At 40.3% G+C, this 19,373-nt stretch overlaps 1 protein-coding gene across 2 annotated transcripts in view; it reads left to right on the plus strand.

Moving 5' to 3' along the window:
• Positions 1-19,373, plus strand: part of LOC128653202 (4-hydroxyphenylpyruvate dioxygenase) — a 156,076-nt gene that overhangs the window by 56,806 nt on the left and 79,897 nt on the right. For both annotated transcript variants that reach the window (XM_053706347.1, XM_053706349.1), the window contains one exon: positions 1,224-1,301. In XM_053706347.1, coding sequence (XP_053562322.1) covers positions 1,224-1,301 — 78 coding nt within the window. The remainder of the gene's footprint in view (positions 1-1,223; positions 1,302-19,373) is intronic.

The following is a 19,373-nucleotide window of genomic DNA, read 5'->3' on the forward strand; positions in this document are numbered from 1 at the left end:
AATTAACACCAGGTAATTTGTTCTGTGGATGCTCTAATGAACTTTTTGATTAATGGTTGCAATAATTATTATTATTTATTTATTATTTTTGTACATAAGGACTATTCTAGAAAAAAATCTATTGGTTATATTTTACAGTATAAATTTGCTTACAATGAAGGCCTCCCACCCAGTGGGCATCCAGTGAGAGCTATCATTCTCAAATAAACATTTATCTGCTCCATAACTTACCTTCTCCGTGCACACCTGTTTCTAATAATACACACCCTTATATAAAATTAAATCATTGCCTGTCCCTAGACAAAATACATCTACCCACAAGAGAAAATTATGTTGTTGTTAATACACAAAGTATAAATTCATCAGTTATCACCCCATCAAATGAATGAATCTGCCCCCGAACAAAATTATTTTATCTGACTCCTAAATACAAATATCACCTGTAACTATTTCTTTCATCTTATCTCCTATTTGTCAAATATATTTTACATTACTCTCCACTAGCTATTACTGCATTCCAGCTCCGCCTCTTGGTACTGGGGGGCTGCCATCTTGGAGTTCAGGTATTCTCACAGCCTGTGACATAAGTTGTACACACTCATAGATCAGTAATATTGTCTATTATTTACAGCTGTATAATGTGCTTCAGGTAAGTGTGCAAGATAAATCATGTGACATTTACATTTATGCATTTTTTTACAGTTACACAAAATATATTTTAAAAAGCACTCAAAAATAATATAGAGCAATGCAGCCACTACAAAAAATGTAAATCCCTGCTCTGTACCATACACCCTAACCTGAAGCACACTAAACAGCGGTAAAAATAAATAAATAAAGTCAATATTATTGATCTGTGAGTATGCACAGCTTCTGTCACAGGCTGTGAGCTCCAAGATGGCAGCCCCCAGTACAAAGAGACGGAGTGATGGAATAGTTTGTTGAGTTTTTGTTTTTAATGTTGACATTATTGTAAATAAAGGGGCTCTCAGCAGCCCTACAAATCCATACCAGGCTGCCCAGGCTATTGAAAAACAATTGTTCATTTATTACAAAACTACTTGTCACTATTTGCAATGTCAATATTTGGATTGTGATAGGAATCTAGCAGTCACGTGTATGGCAACTGAATAAAACAAAAAAAAAGAGGCAATTCAAGAGTTATGGCCCTTTGCAGTTTTATTCGAGATTCCAGATATTTAAAATTGTGTCTATTTCCACAGACCATCAGGTTGCCTCAATTTTATTGATCATATTGTTGGGAATCAGCCAGATGACGAAATGGAATCTATAGTGGATTGGTAAGTAGTATTCCTTAAATTTTTAATGTTAACAAAGTGTTATGACTACTTTTAAAAAATGCTGACTATTTTTAAAATAAGGGTTTGAATAGCTATCTATTTTTTTTTTCTAATTTATTCTAATTTAAGTCAAAGAAGAAATAATTATAATTGTTATCTGAATAATCATAATTTATATTGTAATTACAAGTCACATATTTTGTCCCTTATGCAAACTCTAGTTATAACCATTTTGGAAGGAGCAGTACTGCAAATATACCATATCCAGTCAACAGGGCATTGGACCACCAATTGGTAGAGGTCACTTTCACCAAATGTGTATACAGTCCAGACAGTATTAAAGGGCCATTATACACTCATTTTTTTCTTTGCATAAATGTTTTGTAGATGATCTATTTATAAAGCCCATAAAGTTTGTTTTTTTTAAAAAATGTATTTTTAAATAACATTGCTCTGATTTTCAGACTCCTAACCAAGCCCCAAAGTTTTATTTGAATACCGTCAGCTACCTTCTCCAGCTTGCTCCTGTTTGTGTAAAGGGTCTTTTCATATGCAAAAGAAGGGGGAGGGGGGAGTGTCTTATTTGCCACTTGAAGTGGGCTTTCCAACTACCTTTTTACATGTAGTTATATGAAAATGAGTGTATACTGTCCCTTTAACTTACATTGGTGGAAAAACCAGCAACCATATAGAATCAATATCTGCAGGAAGTATGGAGTTAAACCATTATCTTAACTGCAGGCAATTTAAATCCTGAACACTTAATATGGCTGTCACAGGCTATAAAAGACATATTAATTGTGCCAAACAAAACTCATGCAAAATCCACTCCCCTTTCCTCTTAGGATTCTTTGCCCCAAACAAACACTGAATATTAACCACTTTTGCTGCAGGTCCAACATAAGGGTTACAATTACATTCTAGTCCATGTGCAGCACTTTTATTAATATTCTTTGTCCCTCTTTTTAAGTGAGAGGACCTGTATCCTTTTACTGTTGGTTAGCAAAAAAAACAATGGCAAGTCAAAAAATAGAAAAAAGACGAGGCGCATGTCCGGGCAGTGGCCATGTTTGGTCGCTATATCTGTGGCTGAGTGAATCTGCCGTTTATCTCTAGAAATTTACAGCATCCATCCATATACCTGCCACCTATCGCTGCCTTATGTTTTCCTGTGTACAATATCAAGCTTGCTTTATTTGTGATCTCCTAGACCGGATCTGGACCGTGGGCAGAACAGCTTTTTCCATAGATTGTAATCCTTACATCTTATATAAAACAGACCCACATAATATAGTATTATCATTTGTGGGTGTACTGACTTTAGAGGGCGAGGTTACCTGTGCTAGGACGGTGATATCATCCAACAGATGGGAGTCTCAAGTACTTCAGCTCCTAGAAAATCCTTTTCGGAGCCTTGAACTGAGGATCTGTGAAACCTTTGCAGGACCGATCACTAGTGTGGGGGCTTGGATGGACACTTCTGATCTACCAGAGAGATCTACCAGAGAGCTATAGTGGGGATTGCTGTGGAGTTAAACAGTTTAGAAGCAGTGACATAGATGTGGAGGGAGACCTACAAACTAACAATGTCGATTATACAGCATTTATTGTTATAGAGGACTTGGCTAGGCGGTCTCAATTTCATTTAAACGCCAAGACTATAGAGGAAGACTTACAAGCCTGAAACGCCAGTGGCATGGCATCTGATGGAAGAGAGGATTCATTTGGCAGTTGTGAAAGCTGTTCAGGCACCGTGATCATAAGGCGAGATCTAATGACTTGTGATACAGAGGACACAGCATTTGATTACACAAAGGACTCCTCTGTGAGACTCAAAGTCACCCAAGGGCCGAGAAAGGTAGGTTTTCCCTTTTACTATATTCACACCAAGGTAATGCTTTCCAGCTCCTCTCTGAAGCTCTATTCTCTAAATGAATATGCTCTTTACTACGCTGTTACGTGGTCTGGAGGACTCCACTGGGCAAGATCTGGAGACCTTTGGTAATATAAGGTATTTAGTCAAAAGGAAAACTGATATATGCAATATAATTTCTACTTATCAACCTAGTTAGATGCATCTATGGGTTAATATAAGTAGTAGTGCTTTAAGCAAGTAAGTTAAATTCATCAAATAAGAGCAGATACCCCAGAGAGGTGGACATGCTCAGAAAAAAGATTTGCCTTTTTACACTATCTGTATATACTGGACTAATATAACTTTTAATAAGTTTAAAAATAAAAAACAGCAAGAATAAAACACCCCCCGTGCGGTTCTATTATGATTACAATGGAAATCAATTGAAACTTGAACAACGTTATTAGTATATTATTAGAGAGCAAAATTCTGCAATACTATTAGACACCCACAAGTACTGTGTCTTTAAACTTCTTAAATTTGTCGCTCAGCGTTAGCTATCAGTTAAGTTATTTACAAATTTGAGTCAACACAGTGACCCCACTTGCGGTTCTAGCAGTACTAGGAGAGTACCGATAAGTTACAGCTTCTCTAAAGGTAGATTCAATTACAAATAATTTTTAAAACTAGTTCAACATTGTTTTTAAATTTACAACAACCGGAGGGCAGTTTAAAATACAAAGAAGTCCACTGACGCGGTAGCGTTTCACATACGCTTTCTCATAGGGGTATGCGTCGCTGCAAAGAGAGCTCTTTTATGACATAGTAAGTATATGCCCCTAACTGCTGATAGGTTACCAGCGTGAGTATTCATTGGCTGTTAGAGATGTCAGTCACTGCTTTGATAGAATTATACTTCCTGGTTCTTCGATACAAAGAAAAATCACATTTGTAATTGTTTGCATTAAAAACAACATGGGACATATGTCTAATCTTGGGAACTTTTCCTTCAATCTGATTGTATCTAATATGATTAAAGGGACACTGAACCCAAAATGTTTCTTTCATGATTCAGGTAGAGAATACAATTTTAAACAACATTCCAATTTACTTCTATTATCTAATTTGCTTCATTCTTTAGATATCCTTTTCTGAAGAAATAAGTGGATTTTCATAATGTGACTCACTATATTAGTCCTTATAGTGAGCATGAACTTTACATTCTTTTAAAAATAAAAAATATAGTGTATCTGCCATAAGGCAGAATTAATCTTAGTCCATAATAGTGAGAAAAAAAAATATATAAAAAATAAACTAGGTGTAAGGATCCACTAGCAAGTTGAGAATAACAATTTAAGTGATATGGTGTCATTTTGTTAATTAATATGAATTTCATGTTTTTAACATGATGAACTTATTATAGGTAATTATTGCTGTCATTCATTCCATATGGCTTCACAATGTTCAGTAAATGGATTCATTTGCATTCACTTTTAATAGCGTCTGTTCTATTATTTCCCCCTATGATTCCAAGGGTGGCTTATTGTAGTACTGCAAATTTCATCATTGAATCATTACTGTTATGTTTGTTATAAAAGTGTTTAGCAACACTGGTAAGGATTTTGCCTTTCTCCAAATCTTTTCTGGCGTTGCGGATGTTTCTACTGTGTGCCAATATCCTTGTTCTGGCTTGTCTTGTCGTCATTCCGACACAGAACAAGTTACATGGACATTGCAACTCCAATTGAAGTGCAGGAGAAGTGCGATGTTCACACATGTTTTTTACCATATTTGTCTTGTATATATTTTAGTTTTATGACTTTTGGGAATGTGCTGCATGTGCCACATGGGAACATTCCCAGAGATTGACTGGTTCTTTTAGGTTTGTGAACATAGTGACTTGTGACTAACATGTCTTTCAGATTTTTTGGTCTTTTATAGCCAATTGACACTTGCAGGCCTATCTATCAAGCCGTCAACTTTCTTGCATTCGACGGCACCAATACGCTCGCCTAACATCGTGGCCGCGGACCTGAATACTATCTCCATATTTATTAAAAAGCTGCGCACCCAGTACACGACGATGAGCAGCGGACTGTTGCTAACTAGCAGTCATCGATCTCGCTGCTATTATTTATACCCTGTCACTAAATACTGTAACAATACTAAAATGTTTAACCCCTATCCCGCCGCTCCCGGACCCCGCCGCAACTTTAATAAAGTTATTAACTACTATCCCGCAACTAAATAAAAGTATTAACCCCTGTTCCGCCGCTCCAGGACCCCACCGTAACTAAATAAAAGTATTAACCCCTATTCCGGCGCTCCCTGACCCCGCCGTAACTAAATAAAAGTATTAACCCCTGAGGGGGCGGAGCGACGAGCTGAACCGGTAGGACACATCTTGGGGAAGCTCCTGACATATACATAAAATATTTGAGCCTTTTTTAGGTTCCTAAAAGATTTTTGTGATTCTTTGGTGATAACTTCATAATACTTTTGTGGAAAATTGAAGAGCCTTCCCAGGGTGTATCTTTAGCCTATGCTGTTTAGCCAAACCAAGCGAGTGTCTGACAGGTTGTGGTGTTTTAAGCTACCGCACATTCCCCCCCAGGCAACTGGGTTATAAGTAGTCCTACTTGACTACACACTTTGTTCGGAGATGGATAACAATATACAAACACCAGAAGACACTATCTACGAGATGTTCAATGAGCACTATGCTGATCTGAGACTCTTAATTGCGCAGTTTTGCAAGCTACTCTTCCCCACGTGACCCCCATGATGGCGACTGGGAACTAGAGGCCTCTGCTGAACGGAACGCAGAGTCTATAACGGCTTTAGATCCAGAGGAAATTGTCCCTTCTGACACTAATATTGCTGACACGCACGGTTCTGCGAGCAAGGCTGGGGAGGAACGTGGTGTTGCTCCCCAGTACAAGGCGGAGACAGTTCAGATTCCGATGCTGTGGGATGTGCCTAATGAGGGGAACACCTTCAGAAAATTTGCGATGCTGTGGAGGCCTCGGCAGCTGGATGTTGACAGACTGGATCCACAAAGTCCCGAGCTGCTCACAGCAGCTGTTGGGCCTACCTTTAGCACCCGTGGGAAGAGGTCTGTTATTGTGCGTCTCCCGACCCTCCATAACCGCAATGAGGGCCCACCTAAGTTTTGCTGGCCCACATTGAAAGAACCGGGTTTAGATTGCTCGATTTCTTATGAGACAACCTCTGGAAGGAGATCAACGAAAGTCACAATTATCTGTCTCCTACAGCGTTACCCCTGCTTGCTTAATAACTTGCCGGTAAGACTTTTTATTTCATCAAGGAGAGTGGGCATAGGCTAGAGAGCTGGTGTGAGATGGAACCATACATGAAGTCTATGCGGTCTGAGACTTTAAGTTGTTTTGCCTACCCAGGGCCCTCTAATAATCTGATGAACTTCTCCTTCTGTTGATGATGGCCAGAAAACCTGATACCAGAGGCCATGCTTTGAGACTGTAATGTATGGCCATCTGTCCTTTAACTGTCTCGATCCTCAAAAGGGACCTTACCTGAGTTATCATTATGACTTCCCTGTGTTTACATAAAATGGAGCCATTAACAAGCAATGTATATAACGAGAGGCTAATGAGCAGACCATCTTATTTCGCTGCTAGAGATAGCTGGACTCTTATTATGTTAAAGGACCACTAAACCCAAAATCTTTCTTTCATGATTCAGAAAGAGAATACAAATTTAAACAACATTACAATTTACTTATATTATTTATTTTGCTTCATTTTTTAGATATCCTTAGTTAAAGAAAAAGCAATGCACATGGGTGAGCCAATCACACGAGGATTCTATGTGTAGCAACCAATCAGCAGCTACTGAGCATATCTAGATATGCTTTTCAGCAAAGAATATCAAGAGAATAAAGCAAATGAGATAATAGAAGTAAAATAGAAAGATGTTTAAAATTGCATTCTCTTTCTAAATCATGAAAGAAAAAAAACATAATTTATGTTTACCTGATAAATTTATTTCTCTTGTAGTGTGTTCAGTCCACGGGTCATCCATTACTTATGGGATATATTCTCCCTCCCCAACAGGAAATTGCAAGAGGACCACCCAAGCAGAGCTGCCACACAGCTCCTCCCCTCACATGTCATATCCAGTCATTCGACCGAAACAAGACGAGAAAGGAGAATCTATAGGGTGCAGTGGTGACTGGAGTTATAATTTAAAATTTAGAACCTGCCTCAAAAAGACAGGGCGGGCCGTGGACTGAACACACTACAAGAGAAATAAATTTATCAGGTAAGCATAAATTATGTTTTCTCTTGTTAAGTGTGTTCAGTCCACGGGTCATCCATTACTTATGGGATACCAATACCAAAGCTAAAGTACAGGGATGATGGGAGGGACAAGGCAGGAACATTAAACAGAAGGAACCACTGCCTGTAGAACCTTTCTCCCAAAAACAGCCTCCGAAGAAGCAAAAGTGTCAAATTTGTAAAATTTGGAAAAAGTATGAAGTGAAGACCAAGTTGCAGCCTTGCAAATCTGTTCAACAGAGGCCTCATTCTTAAAGGCCCAGGTGGAAGCCACAGCTCTAGTGGAATGAGCTGTAATTTTTTCAGGAGGCTGCTGTCCAGCAGTCTCGTAGGCTAAGCGTATTATGCTACGAAGCCAAAAAGAGAGAGAGGTAGCCGAAGCCTTTTGACCTCTCCTCTGTCCAGAGTAAACGACAAACAGAGAAGAAGTTTGTCGAAAATCTTTAGTTGCCTGTAAGTAGAACTTCAGGGCACGGACCACGTCTAGATTATGCAAAATACGTTCCTTCTTTGAGGAAGGATTAGGACATAATGATGGAACAACAATCTCTTGATTGATATTCCTGTTAGAAACAACCTTAGGTAAAAACCCAGGTTTAGTATGCAGGACTACCTTGTCTGAATGAAAGATCAGATAAGGAGAATCACAATGTAAGGCAGATAACTCAGAGACTCTTCGAGCCGAGGAAATAGCCATCAAAAACAGAACTTTCCAAGATAAAAGCTTAATATCAATGGAATGAAGGGGTTCAAACGGAACACCCTGAAGAACTTTAAGAACCAAGTTTAAGCTCCACGGAGGAGCAACAGTTTTAAACACAGGCTTAATCCTAGCCAAAGCCTGACAAAAAGCCTGGACATCTGGATTCTCTGCCAGACGCTTGTGTAAAAGAATAGACAGAGCAGAAATCTGTCCCTTTAGTGAACTAGCGGATAAGCCCTTTTCTAAACCCTCTTGTAGAAAAGACAATATCCTAGGAATCCTAACCTTACTCCATGAGTAACTCTTGGATTCACACCAATATAAATATTTACGCCATATCTTGTGGTAAATTTTTCTGGTAACAGGTTTCCGAGCCTGTATTAATGTATCAATAACCGAATCCGAAAACCCACGCTTTGATAGAATCAAGCGTTCAATTTCCAAGCAGTCAGCCTCAGAGAAATTAGGTTTGGATGGTTGAAAGGACCCTGAATTAGAAGGTCCTGCCTCAGGGGTAGAGACCATGGTGGACAGGACGACATGTCCACAAGGTCTGCATACCAGGTCCTGTCTGGCCACGCAGGCGCTATCAGAATCACTGATGCTCTCTCCTGTTTGATCCTGGCAATCAGTCGAGGAAGCAACGGAAAAGGTGGAAACACATAAGCTATGTTGAAAACCCAAGGGGCTGCTAGTGCATCTACCAGCACCGCTCCCGGGTCCCTGGACCTGGATCCCTAACAAGGAAGCTTCGCGTTCTGGCGAGATGCCATGAGATCCAGATCCGGTTTGCCCCAACGACGAATCAGTTGAGCAAATACCTCCGGGTGAAGTTCCCACTCCCCCGGATGAAAAGTCTGGCGACTTAGAAAATCCGCCTCCCAGTTCTCCACGCCTCGGATGTAGATCGCTGACAGGTGGCAAGAGTGAGACTCTGCCCAGCGAATTATCTTCGAGACTTCCAACATCGCTAGGGAACTCCTGGTTCCCCCTTGATGATTGATGTAAGCCACAGTCGTGATGTTGTCCGACTGAAATCTGATGAACCTCAGTGTTGCTAACTGAGGCCAAGCTAGAAGAGCATTGAATATTGCTCTTAATTCTAGAATGTTTATCGGGAGGAGTTTCTCCTCCTGAGTCCACGATCCCTGAGCCTTCAGGGAGTTCCAGACTGCTCCCCAGCCTAGTAGGCTGGCATCTGTTGTTACAATCGTCCAATCTGGTCTGCGAAAAGTCATTCCTTTGGACAGATGAACCCGTGACAACCACCAGAGAAGAGAATCTCTGGTCTCCTGGTCCAGATTTAGCAAAGGGGACAGATCTGAGTAATCCCCGTTCCATTGACTTAGCATGCATAGTTGCAGCGGTCTGAGATGTAGGCGCGCAAATGGCACTATGTCCATTGCCGCGACCATTAAGCCGATTACTTCCATGCACTGAGCTACTGATGGGCTTGGAATGGAGAGAAGGACATGGCAAGCATTGAGAATCTTTGATAACCTGGACTCCGTCAGGTAAATTTTCATCTCTACAGAATCTATAAGAGTCCCTAGAAAAGGGACCCTTGTGAGTGGTAACAGAGAACTCTTTTCCACGTTCACTTTCCACCCATGCGACCTCAGAAATGCTAGAACTATCTCTGTATGAGACTTTGCAGTTTGAAAACTTGACGCTTGTATCAGAATGTCGTCTAGGTACGGAGCCACCGCTATGCCTCGTGGTCTTAGCACCGCCAGAAGTGAGCCCAGAACCTTTGTAAAAATTCTCTGGGCCGTAGCTAACCCGAAGGGAAGAGCTACAAACTGGTAATGCCTGTCTAGAAAGGCAAACCTTAGGTACCGATAATGATCTTTGTGAATCGGTATGTGAAGGTAGGCATCCTTTAAGTCCACTGTGGTCATATATTGACCCTCTTGGATCATGGGTAGGATGGTCCGAATGGTTTCCATCTTGAACGATGGAACCCTTAGGAACTTGTTTAAGATTTTTAAGTCTAAGATTGGTCTGAAGGTTCCCTCTTTTTTGGGAACCACAAACAGATTTGAATAAAACCCTTGCCCCTGTTCCGTTCACGGAACTGGGTGGATCACTCCCATCACTAAGAGGTCTTGTACACATTGTAGAAATGCCTCTTTCTTTACTAGGTTTGTTGATAACCTTGACAGATGAAACCTCCCTTGTGGAGGAGAAGTTTTGAAATCCAGAAGGTATCCCTGAGATATAATCTCCAACGTCCAGGGATCCTGTACATCTCTTGCCCAAGCCTGGGCGAAGAGAGAAAGTCTGCCCCCCACTAGATCCGTCTCCAGAAAGGGGGCCCTGTCTTCATGCTGTCTTAGGGGCGGAAGTAGGCTTTCTGGCCTGCTTGCCCTTGTTCCATGACTGGTTGCCTTTCCAACCCTGTCTGTAACGAGCAGTAGTTCCTTCCTGTTTTGGAGCGGAGGAAGTTGATGCTGCTCCTGCCTTGAGATTACGAAAGGCACGCAAATTAGACTGTTTGGCCTTTGATTTGGCCCTGTCCTGAGGAAGGGTGTGGCCCTTACCTCCAGTAATGTCAGCAATAATTTCCTTCAAGCCGGGCCCGAATAAGGTCTGCCCTTTGAAAGGAATGTTCAGTAGTTTAGACTTAGAAGTTACATCTGCTGACCAGGATTTAAGCCATAGCGCTCTGCGCGCCTGTATGGCGAATCCGGAATTCTTAGCCGTAAGTTTGGTTAAATGCACTACGGCATCCGAAACAAACGCATTAGCCAGCTTAAGGGTTCTAATCTTGCTCAAAGACTCATCCAATGGTGCTGTGCGAATCGCCTCTTCCAGAGACTCAAACCAGAATGCCGCTGCAGCAGTGACAGGCCCAATGCATGCAAGAGGCTGTAATATAAAACCTTGTTGAACAAACATTTTCTTAAGGTAACCCTCTAATTTTTTATCCATTGGATCTGAGAAAGCACAGCTATCCTCCACCGGGATAGTGGTACGCTTGGCTAAAGTAGAAACTGCTCCCTCCACCTTAGGGACCGTCTGCCATAAGTCTCGTGTGGTGGCGTCTATAGGGAACATTTTTCTAAATATCGGAGGAGGGGAAAAAGGCACACCGGGTCTATCCCACTCCTTGCTAATAATCTCTGTAAGCCTCTTTGGTATAGGAAAAACGTCAGTACACACCGGTACCGCATAGTATTTATCCAGCCTACATAATTTCTCTGGGATTGCCACCGTGTCACAATCATTCAGAGCCGCTAACACCTCCCCTAGCAACACGCGGAGGTTCTCAAGCTTAAATTTAAAATTTGAAATTTCTGAATCCGGTCTCCCCGAATCAGAACCGTCACCCACAGAATGAAGCTCTCCGTCCTCATGTTCTGCAAATTGTGACGCAGTATCAGACATGGCTCTCGTGTCATCGGCGTGCTCTGTCCTTAACCTAGAGCTGTCGCGCTTGCCTCTTAACTCGGGCATATTGTATAATACTTCTTTCATAACATTAGCCATATCATGTAAAGTGATTTGTAAGGGCCTTGATGTACTTGGCGCCTCAATCTCACGCACCTCCCGAGCGGGAGACGAAGGTACTGACACGTGAGGAGAGTTAGACGGCATAACTTCCCCCTCGTTGTCTGGTGATAATTTCTTTATCGGTACAGATTGACTTTTATTCAAAGTAATATCAATACAATTGGTACACATATTTCTATTGGGCTCCACATCGGCTTTTAAACATAATGAACAAGCAGATTCCTCTGTATCAGACATGTTTAAACAGACTAGCAATGAAGCTAGCAAGCTTGGAAATTAATTTCAATAAGTTTACAAGCAATATAAAAAACGCTGCAGCGCTTTTAAAAAACACAGTTGAATAACAAAGAACTAATTCAGTTATAGTCAACAATTCTTTAAATGTATTAATTAGCAGAGGATTGCACCCATTAGCAAAAGGATGATTAACCCCTCAGTACCCAAAAACGGATATCAAATTAAGATTTAACGCTTTTATCACAGTCAAACACACTGTCACAGGTCTGCTGTGACTGATTACCTCCCTCAAAAACGAATTTTGAAGACCCCTGAGCTCTCTAGAGACGTCCTGGATAAAGGAGGAAGAAGCAGGAAGACTGTGCTAGAATTTTAACTGCGCAACAAGGCGCTAAAAAAGGCCCCTCCCACTCATTTACAACAGTGGGAGACCTGATATAACGGTTTCTATGCAGAAATATACGTTAGCCATGTGGAAAAAAATCATGCCCAAAAGGATTTATCACCAAAGTACCTCACAAAACGAATAACATGCCAGTAAACGTTTTAATGTCATGCAAAGTTATCACTAAGCCTGCTACCAGTCGCTTCCACTGCAGATAAGGTTTAAGCATTATTTCAGTATTAACAGTATTTTCTCAGTCAAATTCTAGTCCCTAGAAAATAACTCTACTGTGCATACATTTATCAGCCTGATACCAGTCACTACTACTGCATTTAAGGCTGTACTTACATCATACGGGTAACAGCAGTGTTTTCTTAGTCAATTCCATTCCCAGAAAATATTGTACTGCACATACCTCATTTGCGGGGGACCCCGCATGCTATTCCCATTTTCTGAAGTTACCCCACTCCTCAGAATGTCGAGAACAGCCAGTGGATCTTAGTTACGCCTGCTAAGATCATAGAAAACGCAGGCAGTTTCTTCTTCCAAATACTGCCTGAGATAGAAAAACAGCACACTCCGGTGCCATTTAAAATAACAAACTTTTGATTGAAGAATAATTAAGTAAAAACTCCAACTCCTCTCGCGACCTCCTTCTTTGTTGAGGGTTGCAAGAGAATGACTGGATATGACATGTGAGGGGAGGAGCTGTGTGGCAACTCTGCTTGGGTGGTCCTCTTGCAACTTCCTGTTGGGAGGGAGAATATATCCCATAAGTAATGGATGACCCGTGGACTGAACACACTTAACAAGAGAAATGTGGGTTTCATGTCCCTTTAAGGATTCCATGCAGAGACTGTATTAGTATATTCGGTTTCATAATACCAGTAATGACCTTTACAGCTTAAACAGATTCATATCTAATTGTCCTAATTTATGTATTTTCATAATAACATTTGGTAGATTCGGTACATACACATACCTGTATATGTTGGAACACTTCTGAGATTAACTGGATTGTATGTCTCATCATCTGTATGGTGGGGGAGTGGAACTACCAAAGGGGTTATTTTATATCTCCATAGTATGTTTATTACCTAACCCACGACTAACATACATATACTACTACAGGGCTGTCGGACTAGATATGAAATAAGAGCAGACCACCTACTTTATCGCTTCCACTGTGTCTTTATTTATATATTTAGCCCTATGACGATCAATTGGTGGATGAGTGCCCCTTTACTATATTACTCTCTTCTAGCCTAGTCCTCCTTAAAATGTACCCATTTAGATATGTAACATAAATAAATTTTCCCTCTATGGGAACTTTAATAGTTGTGCACAGTCATGGATAATTTTATCTTAGTTATTGATACCCAGATTAGTTTATAATCCTATCTGTTAGGGAAGGTACAGTTGACACATATAGTCCCATTTAGATCACCCTTTATGGACAGGAAGCACATCTTCACATTTAACAGCTACTCTGGTGTTTTATTTCCCCCACAGGTTATACATCTGTTTATACCTATGGCCTTATACTATTGTTCTTCTTTAACTAGTTATTATACCACCATGCCCTGTAGCCTAAAAGTGTCTTCGTATTTACTTATGGCTTTATCCTTCTGTCCCCTTTACACTGTTACATTTATTATCATATGTTGAAAGCCCAAAAGTGGCAATGTTATTATATCAATGGTTCATAAGTGACCTCCTAAGCCATCAATTTCCCCCCTGTGGCATGGGAGGAACTAATATCTGTTAAAAAGAGGTTCCAATCCTAAATATGTACTATAACAGTGACGTTGTCTATCTATTGATTTTGTATATATTCCAGGGACCTGCATGTCCTATTCAGTGTTTGACTTTGTTTATTTGTGTGCATTTGCATATTATCTTACCTTGTTTGTGTCCATTAGAGCAAGGGTCCTGCATGTCCCCAATTGTTACTTCTAATTTTAAAACCAAATTTAAAAAAAAAAAAAAAAGTATTAACCCCTATTCTGTCGCTCCCAGACCCCAACGCAACTAAACAAATGTATTAACTCCTAAACCCCTGGCCTCCCACATCACTACCACTAACTAAACCTATTAACCCTTAAACCGCCAGCCCCCCACATCGCCATAAACTAAATTAAGCTATTATCCCCTTAACCTAACAACCCACTAACTTTACATTAAAATTACAACATCCCTATCATATAATAAATTTAAACTTACCTGTAGCATTAAATTAAACTATATTAAACTATTAATTAACCTACCCTAACTATTATACTAAAATTATATTAAACTACCAATTAAATTAACTATATTACATATTTAAAAACCTAACCCTACTCAAATTATTTAAATCTACAATTAAAAATGACTAAATTACAAACAAATAAACGCTAAGTTATAAAAAATAAAAAAACCACAGTATCAAAAATAAAAAAGAATTACACCTAATCTAATAGCCCTATCAAAATAAAAAAGCCCCCCCAAAATAAACCCCCCCATAGCCTACAATAAACTACCAATGGCCCTTTAAGGGGCATTTCCCCAAAGAAATCAGCTCCCCCAAATAAAAACCCTATCTAAAAAACCTAAGCTCCCCATTGCCCTAAAAAAGGGCATTTGTATGGGCATTGCTTTTAAAAGGGCATTTAGCTCTTTTACTGCCCAGACCCTACTCTAAAAATAAAACCCACCCAAAAAAAAACTTAAATAAACATAACACTAACCCCCGACCATCCACTTACAGTTTTTGAAGTTCCGCTTGAAGGATTCATCCAGCCGGCAAGAAGTCTTCATCCGGGATGCCTCTTCCATCTTCATCCAACCGGTAAAGTCTTCATCCATGCGGCCTCTTCTATCTTCATCCACCCATCGAGGAGGGGTCCATCCTGAAGACATCAGACGAGGAGCTCCTCTTCAATAGGGTCTCCGTCGTAAACTGGATCTTGAATGCGAGTGACGTCATCCAAGATGGCGTCCCTTGCATTCCTGTAGGCTGAAAGGTTCCAATTAGTCAATAGGATTAGAGCCGCTAAAATCCTATTGGCTGTTCCAATCAGCCAATAGGATTTGAGCAGCTCTCATCCTTTTGGCTGTTCCAATCAGCGATGTCGGGGCAGCAGATTAGGTGTAAACGTTACTGGTTTTCTACCATAGAAATCAATGGGATGTCTGGCAGCATCCAACATAAGCTTTCGCTGCTTTCAGACTCCCATTGATTCCTATGGCATCCGCGTCCTCCAGGGTGGCGGACTGAAAACCAGGTACGCTGGTCTGGAATAGCCGCGAGCGTACCGGTTACATATTTGATAACTTTGAAAAAGCGTCAAATAGTGCCAAATGTGTATTCGGAACATCTGTAATGATGTAAGAATCGATCTGTGTCGGATTGAGACCGGCGGATCGTATGTTATGTCACAGATTTCAACTTTTGCCGGTCTGTAGGCTTTGATAATTAGGTCGAATCAAGCTCGCCCCAATTACGCTGCGGAATTCCAGCGTATTTCAGGTTGACGGCTTGATAGATATCCCCCTGATGAAGTGCTTGTTGTAAGCAGGAAATGCGACGGAGAACAGCTCCTGTGTGCTGGGGTTACATTTGTCATGGTGTGTGCTTGGATACATTGTTATGAATTTTTTAACATGTCCTAAATAAAGACTTTGGATTTTAACTTTTACTCTAACGGTGCCGCCTGCCAATCTTTCGTTTCTATTGATGTTGCTTTACCTATCTGACTAGACAAGAGAGGATCATTTTGAAAAATGTGCCAATTATTATTGATTATATTAATAACCTTTTTCATTTGTGGATTGAAAGTGGTAATCACTCTGAGTTTTTATTTGGCGAGGTTGTAGCAACATTTGTCGTTCTGTTTTTAGTGCACATTAGACAGAGCGATTACTGTATCCCCTCACTTTTAGCCTGTTTGATAGTTTAAATGCTTCTTGTTTGTACTCTGCGGTGTTCAAGCAATTACGTCTTAACCTTATGAACTTGTCTTTAGGAATGGCTTTAAGAGTACTAGGGGCATGGGCGCTAGTATGATGTAGTAGGGTATTTGTGGCTGTTGCTTTTCTGTACAATTTGTTGCTAAATTGTCCAACCTCATTCTTGTTGATTTCCAAATCTAGGAAATTCACTCGACAGTAACTGTGTTCATATGTTCGGTTTAGATTCAGGTTATTGATATTCAGAATATTCATGAATTCTTTAAGGGTGTCCAAGGGGCCTACCCAAAAAAACAGAACATCATCTATAAAGCGAATCCACAAAGGGATGTGCTGTGTATAGATGTCATGATCTGATGCAAAAACAGTCTTACTTTCCCACCAGCCAAAGAATAAATTAGCATATGTTGGGGCACATGCTGTGCCCATGGCTGTGCCTTGAATTTGCAGGTAAAAATAATTTTTAAATGTGAAGTAATTGTGATTTAAAAGGAACTATAATAGTTGTATTACAAAATCATTATGGACTTTATTATCATTTTGATTAGATGATAAAAAAAAATCACCTAATACAGGGAGTGCAGAATTATTAGGCAAATGAGTATTTTGACCACATCATCCTCTTTATGCATGTTGTCTTACTCCAAGCTGTATAGGCTCGAAAGCCTACTACCAATTAAGCATATTAGGTGATGTGCATCTCTGTAATGAGAAGGGGTGTGGTCTAATGACATCAACACCCTATATCAGATGTGCATAATTATTTGGCAACTTCCTTTCCTTTGGCAAAATGGGTCAAAAGAAGGACTTGACAGGCTCAGAAAAGTCAAAAATAGTGAGATATCTTGCAGAGGGATGCAGCACTCTTAAAATTGCAAAGCTTTTGAAGCGTGATCATCGAACAATCAAGCGTTTCATTCAAAATAGTCAACAGGGTCGCAAGAAGCGTGTGGAAAAACCAAAGCACAAAATAACTGCCCATGAAATTAGAAAAGTCAAGCGTTCAGCTGCCAAGATGCCACTTGCCACCAGTTTGGCCATATTTCAGAGCTACAACATCACTGGAGTGCCCAAAAGCACAAGGTGTGCAATACTCAGAGACATGGCCAAGGTAAGAAAGGCTGAAAGACGACCACCACTGAACAAGACACACAAGCTGAAACGTCAAGACTGGGCCAAGAAATATCTCAAGACTGATTTTTCTAAGGTTTTATGGACTAATGAAATGAGAGTGAGTCTTGATGGGCCAGATGTATGGGCCCGTGGCTGGATTGGTAAAGGGCAGAGAGCTCCAATCCGACTCAGACGCCAGCAAGGTGGAGGTGGAGTACTGGTTTGGGCTGGTATCATCAAAGATGAGCTTGTGGGCCTTTTCGGGTTGAGGATGGAGTCAAGCTCAACTCCCAGTCCTACTGCCAGTTTCTGGAAGACACCTTCTTCAAGCAGTGGTACAGGAAGAAGTCTGCATCCTTCAAGAAAAACATCATTTTCATGCAGGACAATGCTCCATCAACGCGTCCAAGTACTCCACAGCGTGGCTGGCAAGAAAGGGTATAAAAGAAGAAAATCTAATGACATGGCCTCCTTGTTCACCTGATCTGAACCCCATTGAGAACCTGTGGTCCATCATCAAATGTGAGATTTACAAGGAGGGAAAACAGTACACCTCTCTGAACAGTGTCTGGGAGGCTGTGGTTGCTGCTGCACGCAATGTTGATGGTGAACAGATCAAAACACTGACAGAATCTATGGATGGCAGGCTTTTGAGTGTCCTTGCAAAGAAAGGTGGCTATATTGGTCACTGATTTGTTTTTGTTTTGTTTTTGAATGTCAAAAATGTATATTTGTGAATGTTGAGATGTTATATTGGTTTCACTGGTAAAAATAAATAATTGAAATGGGTATATATTTGTTTTTTGTTAAGTTGCCTAATAATTATGCACAGTAATAGTCACCTGCACACACAGATATCCCCCTAAAATAGCTAAAACTAAAAACAAACTAAAAACTACTTCCAAAACTATTCAGCTTTGATATTAATGAGTTTTTTGGGTTCATTGAGAACATGGTTGTTGTTCAATAATAAAATTAATCCTCAAAAATACAACTTGCCTAATAATTCTGCACTCCATGTATGTGTTGGATACTTGTATAAAGTGACTCTACATCTGCAGTTACCAGAATGGAGTCATTACTCAAAATTAAATTGTTAAGTCTCTGGAGGACTTCCATTGTGTCCTTCTCATAGGACGGCAGTATGTAAAGACATTACCTCAGTCTTTGGTCCATGTACTGGCTGGCTTTCTCAGTTAAGCTATTATTGCCAGAGACAATGGGTCTGCCCGGAGGTTTATGGATATCTTTATGCACCTTTGGAATAAGGTAAAAGGTGGCTGTGGTTGGATATGGCTGAATCAAAAACAGTTTTTATGATTGGCCGCGAATCTTCAGGGGCGGTATTGCACCAGCAGCTCACAAGAACTGCTGGTGCAATGATATATGCTGACAGTGTATGCTGTCGGTATTTATCGATGTGCAGCGGACATGATACGCTACATTGTACGCTACATTGTATCATGTCCGCTCGCACATTCATAAATTGACCCCCATATCACTTAAAATGTTATTCTCAACTTGATAGTTGATCCTTACACCTAGTTTATTTTTTTATTAATTTTTTAATTTTTTCAACATGACAACACACAGGGGTGTCTTATTTATATTATAGGACTAATATATGACAATCTATAACTTAATCATATTAGATACAATCAGATTAAAGGAAAGGTTCCGAAGATTAGACATATGTCCCATGTTGTTTTTAATGCAAAGAATTACAAATGTGATTTTTCTTCGTATCGAAGAATCAGGAAGTATAATTCTATCAAAGCAGTGACTGACATCTCTAACAGCCAATGAATACTCACGCTGGTAACTTATCAGCAGTCAGGGGCATACACTTACTATGTCATAAAAGAGCTCTCTTTGCAGCCATGCGTACCCCTCTGAGGAAGCGTATGTGAAACGCGATCACGTCAGGGTACTTCTTTGAATTTTAAACTGCCCTCCGGTTGTTGTAAATTTTAAAACAATGTTGTACTAGTTT

Source organism: Bombina bombina, chromosome 3 (genome assembly GCF_027579735.1).
Source record: "Bombina bombina isolate aBomBom1 chromosome 3, aBomBom1.pri, whole genome shotgun sequence".
Taxonomy (NCBI): domain Eukaryota; kingdom Metazoa; phylum Chordata; class Amphibia; order Anura; family Bombinatoridae; genus Bombina; species Bombina bombina.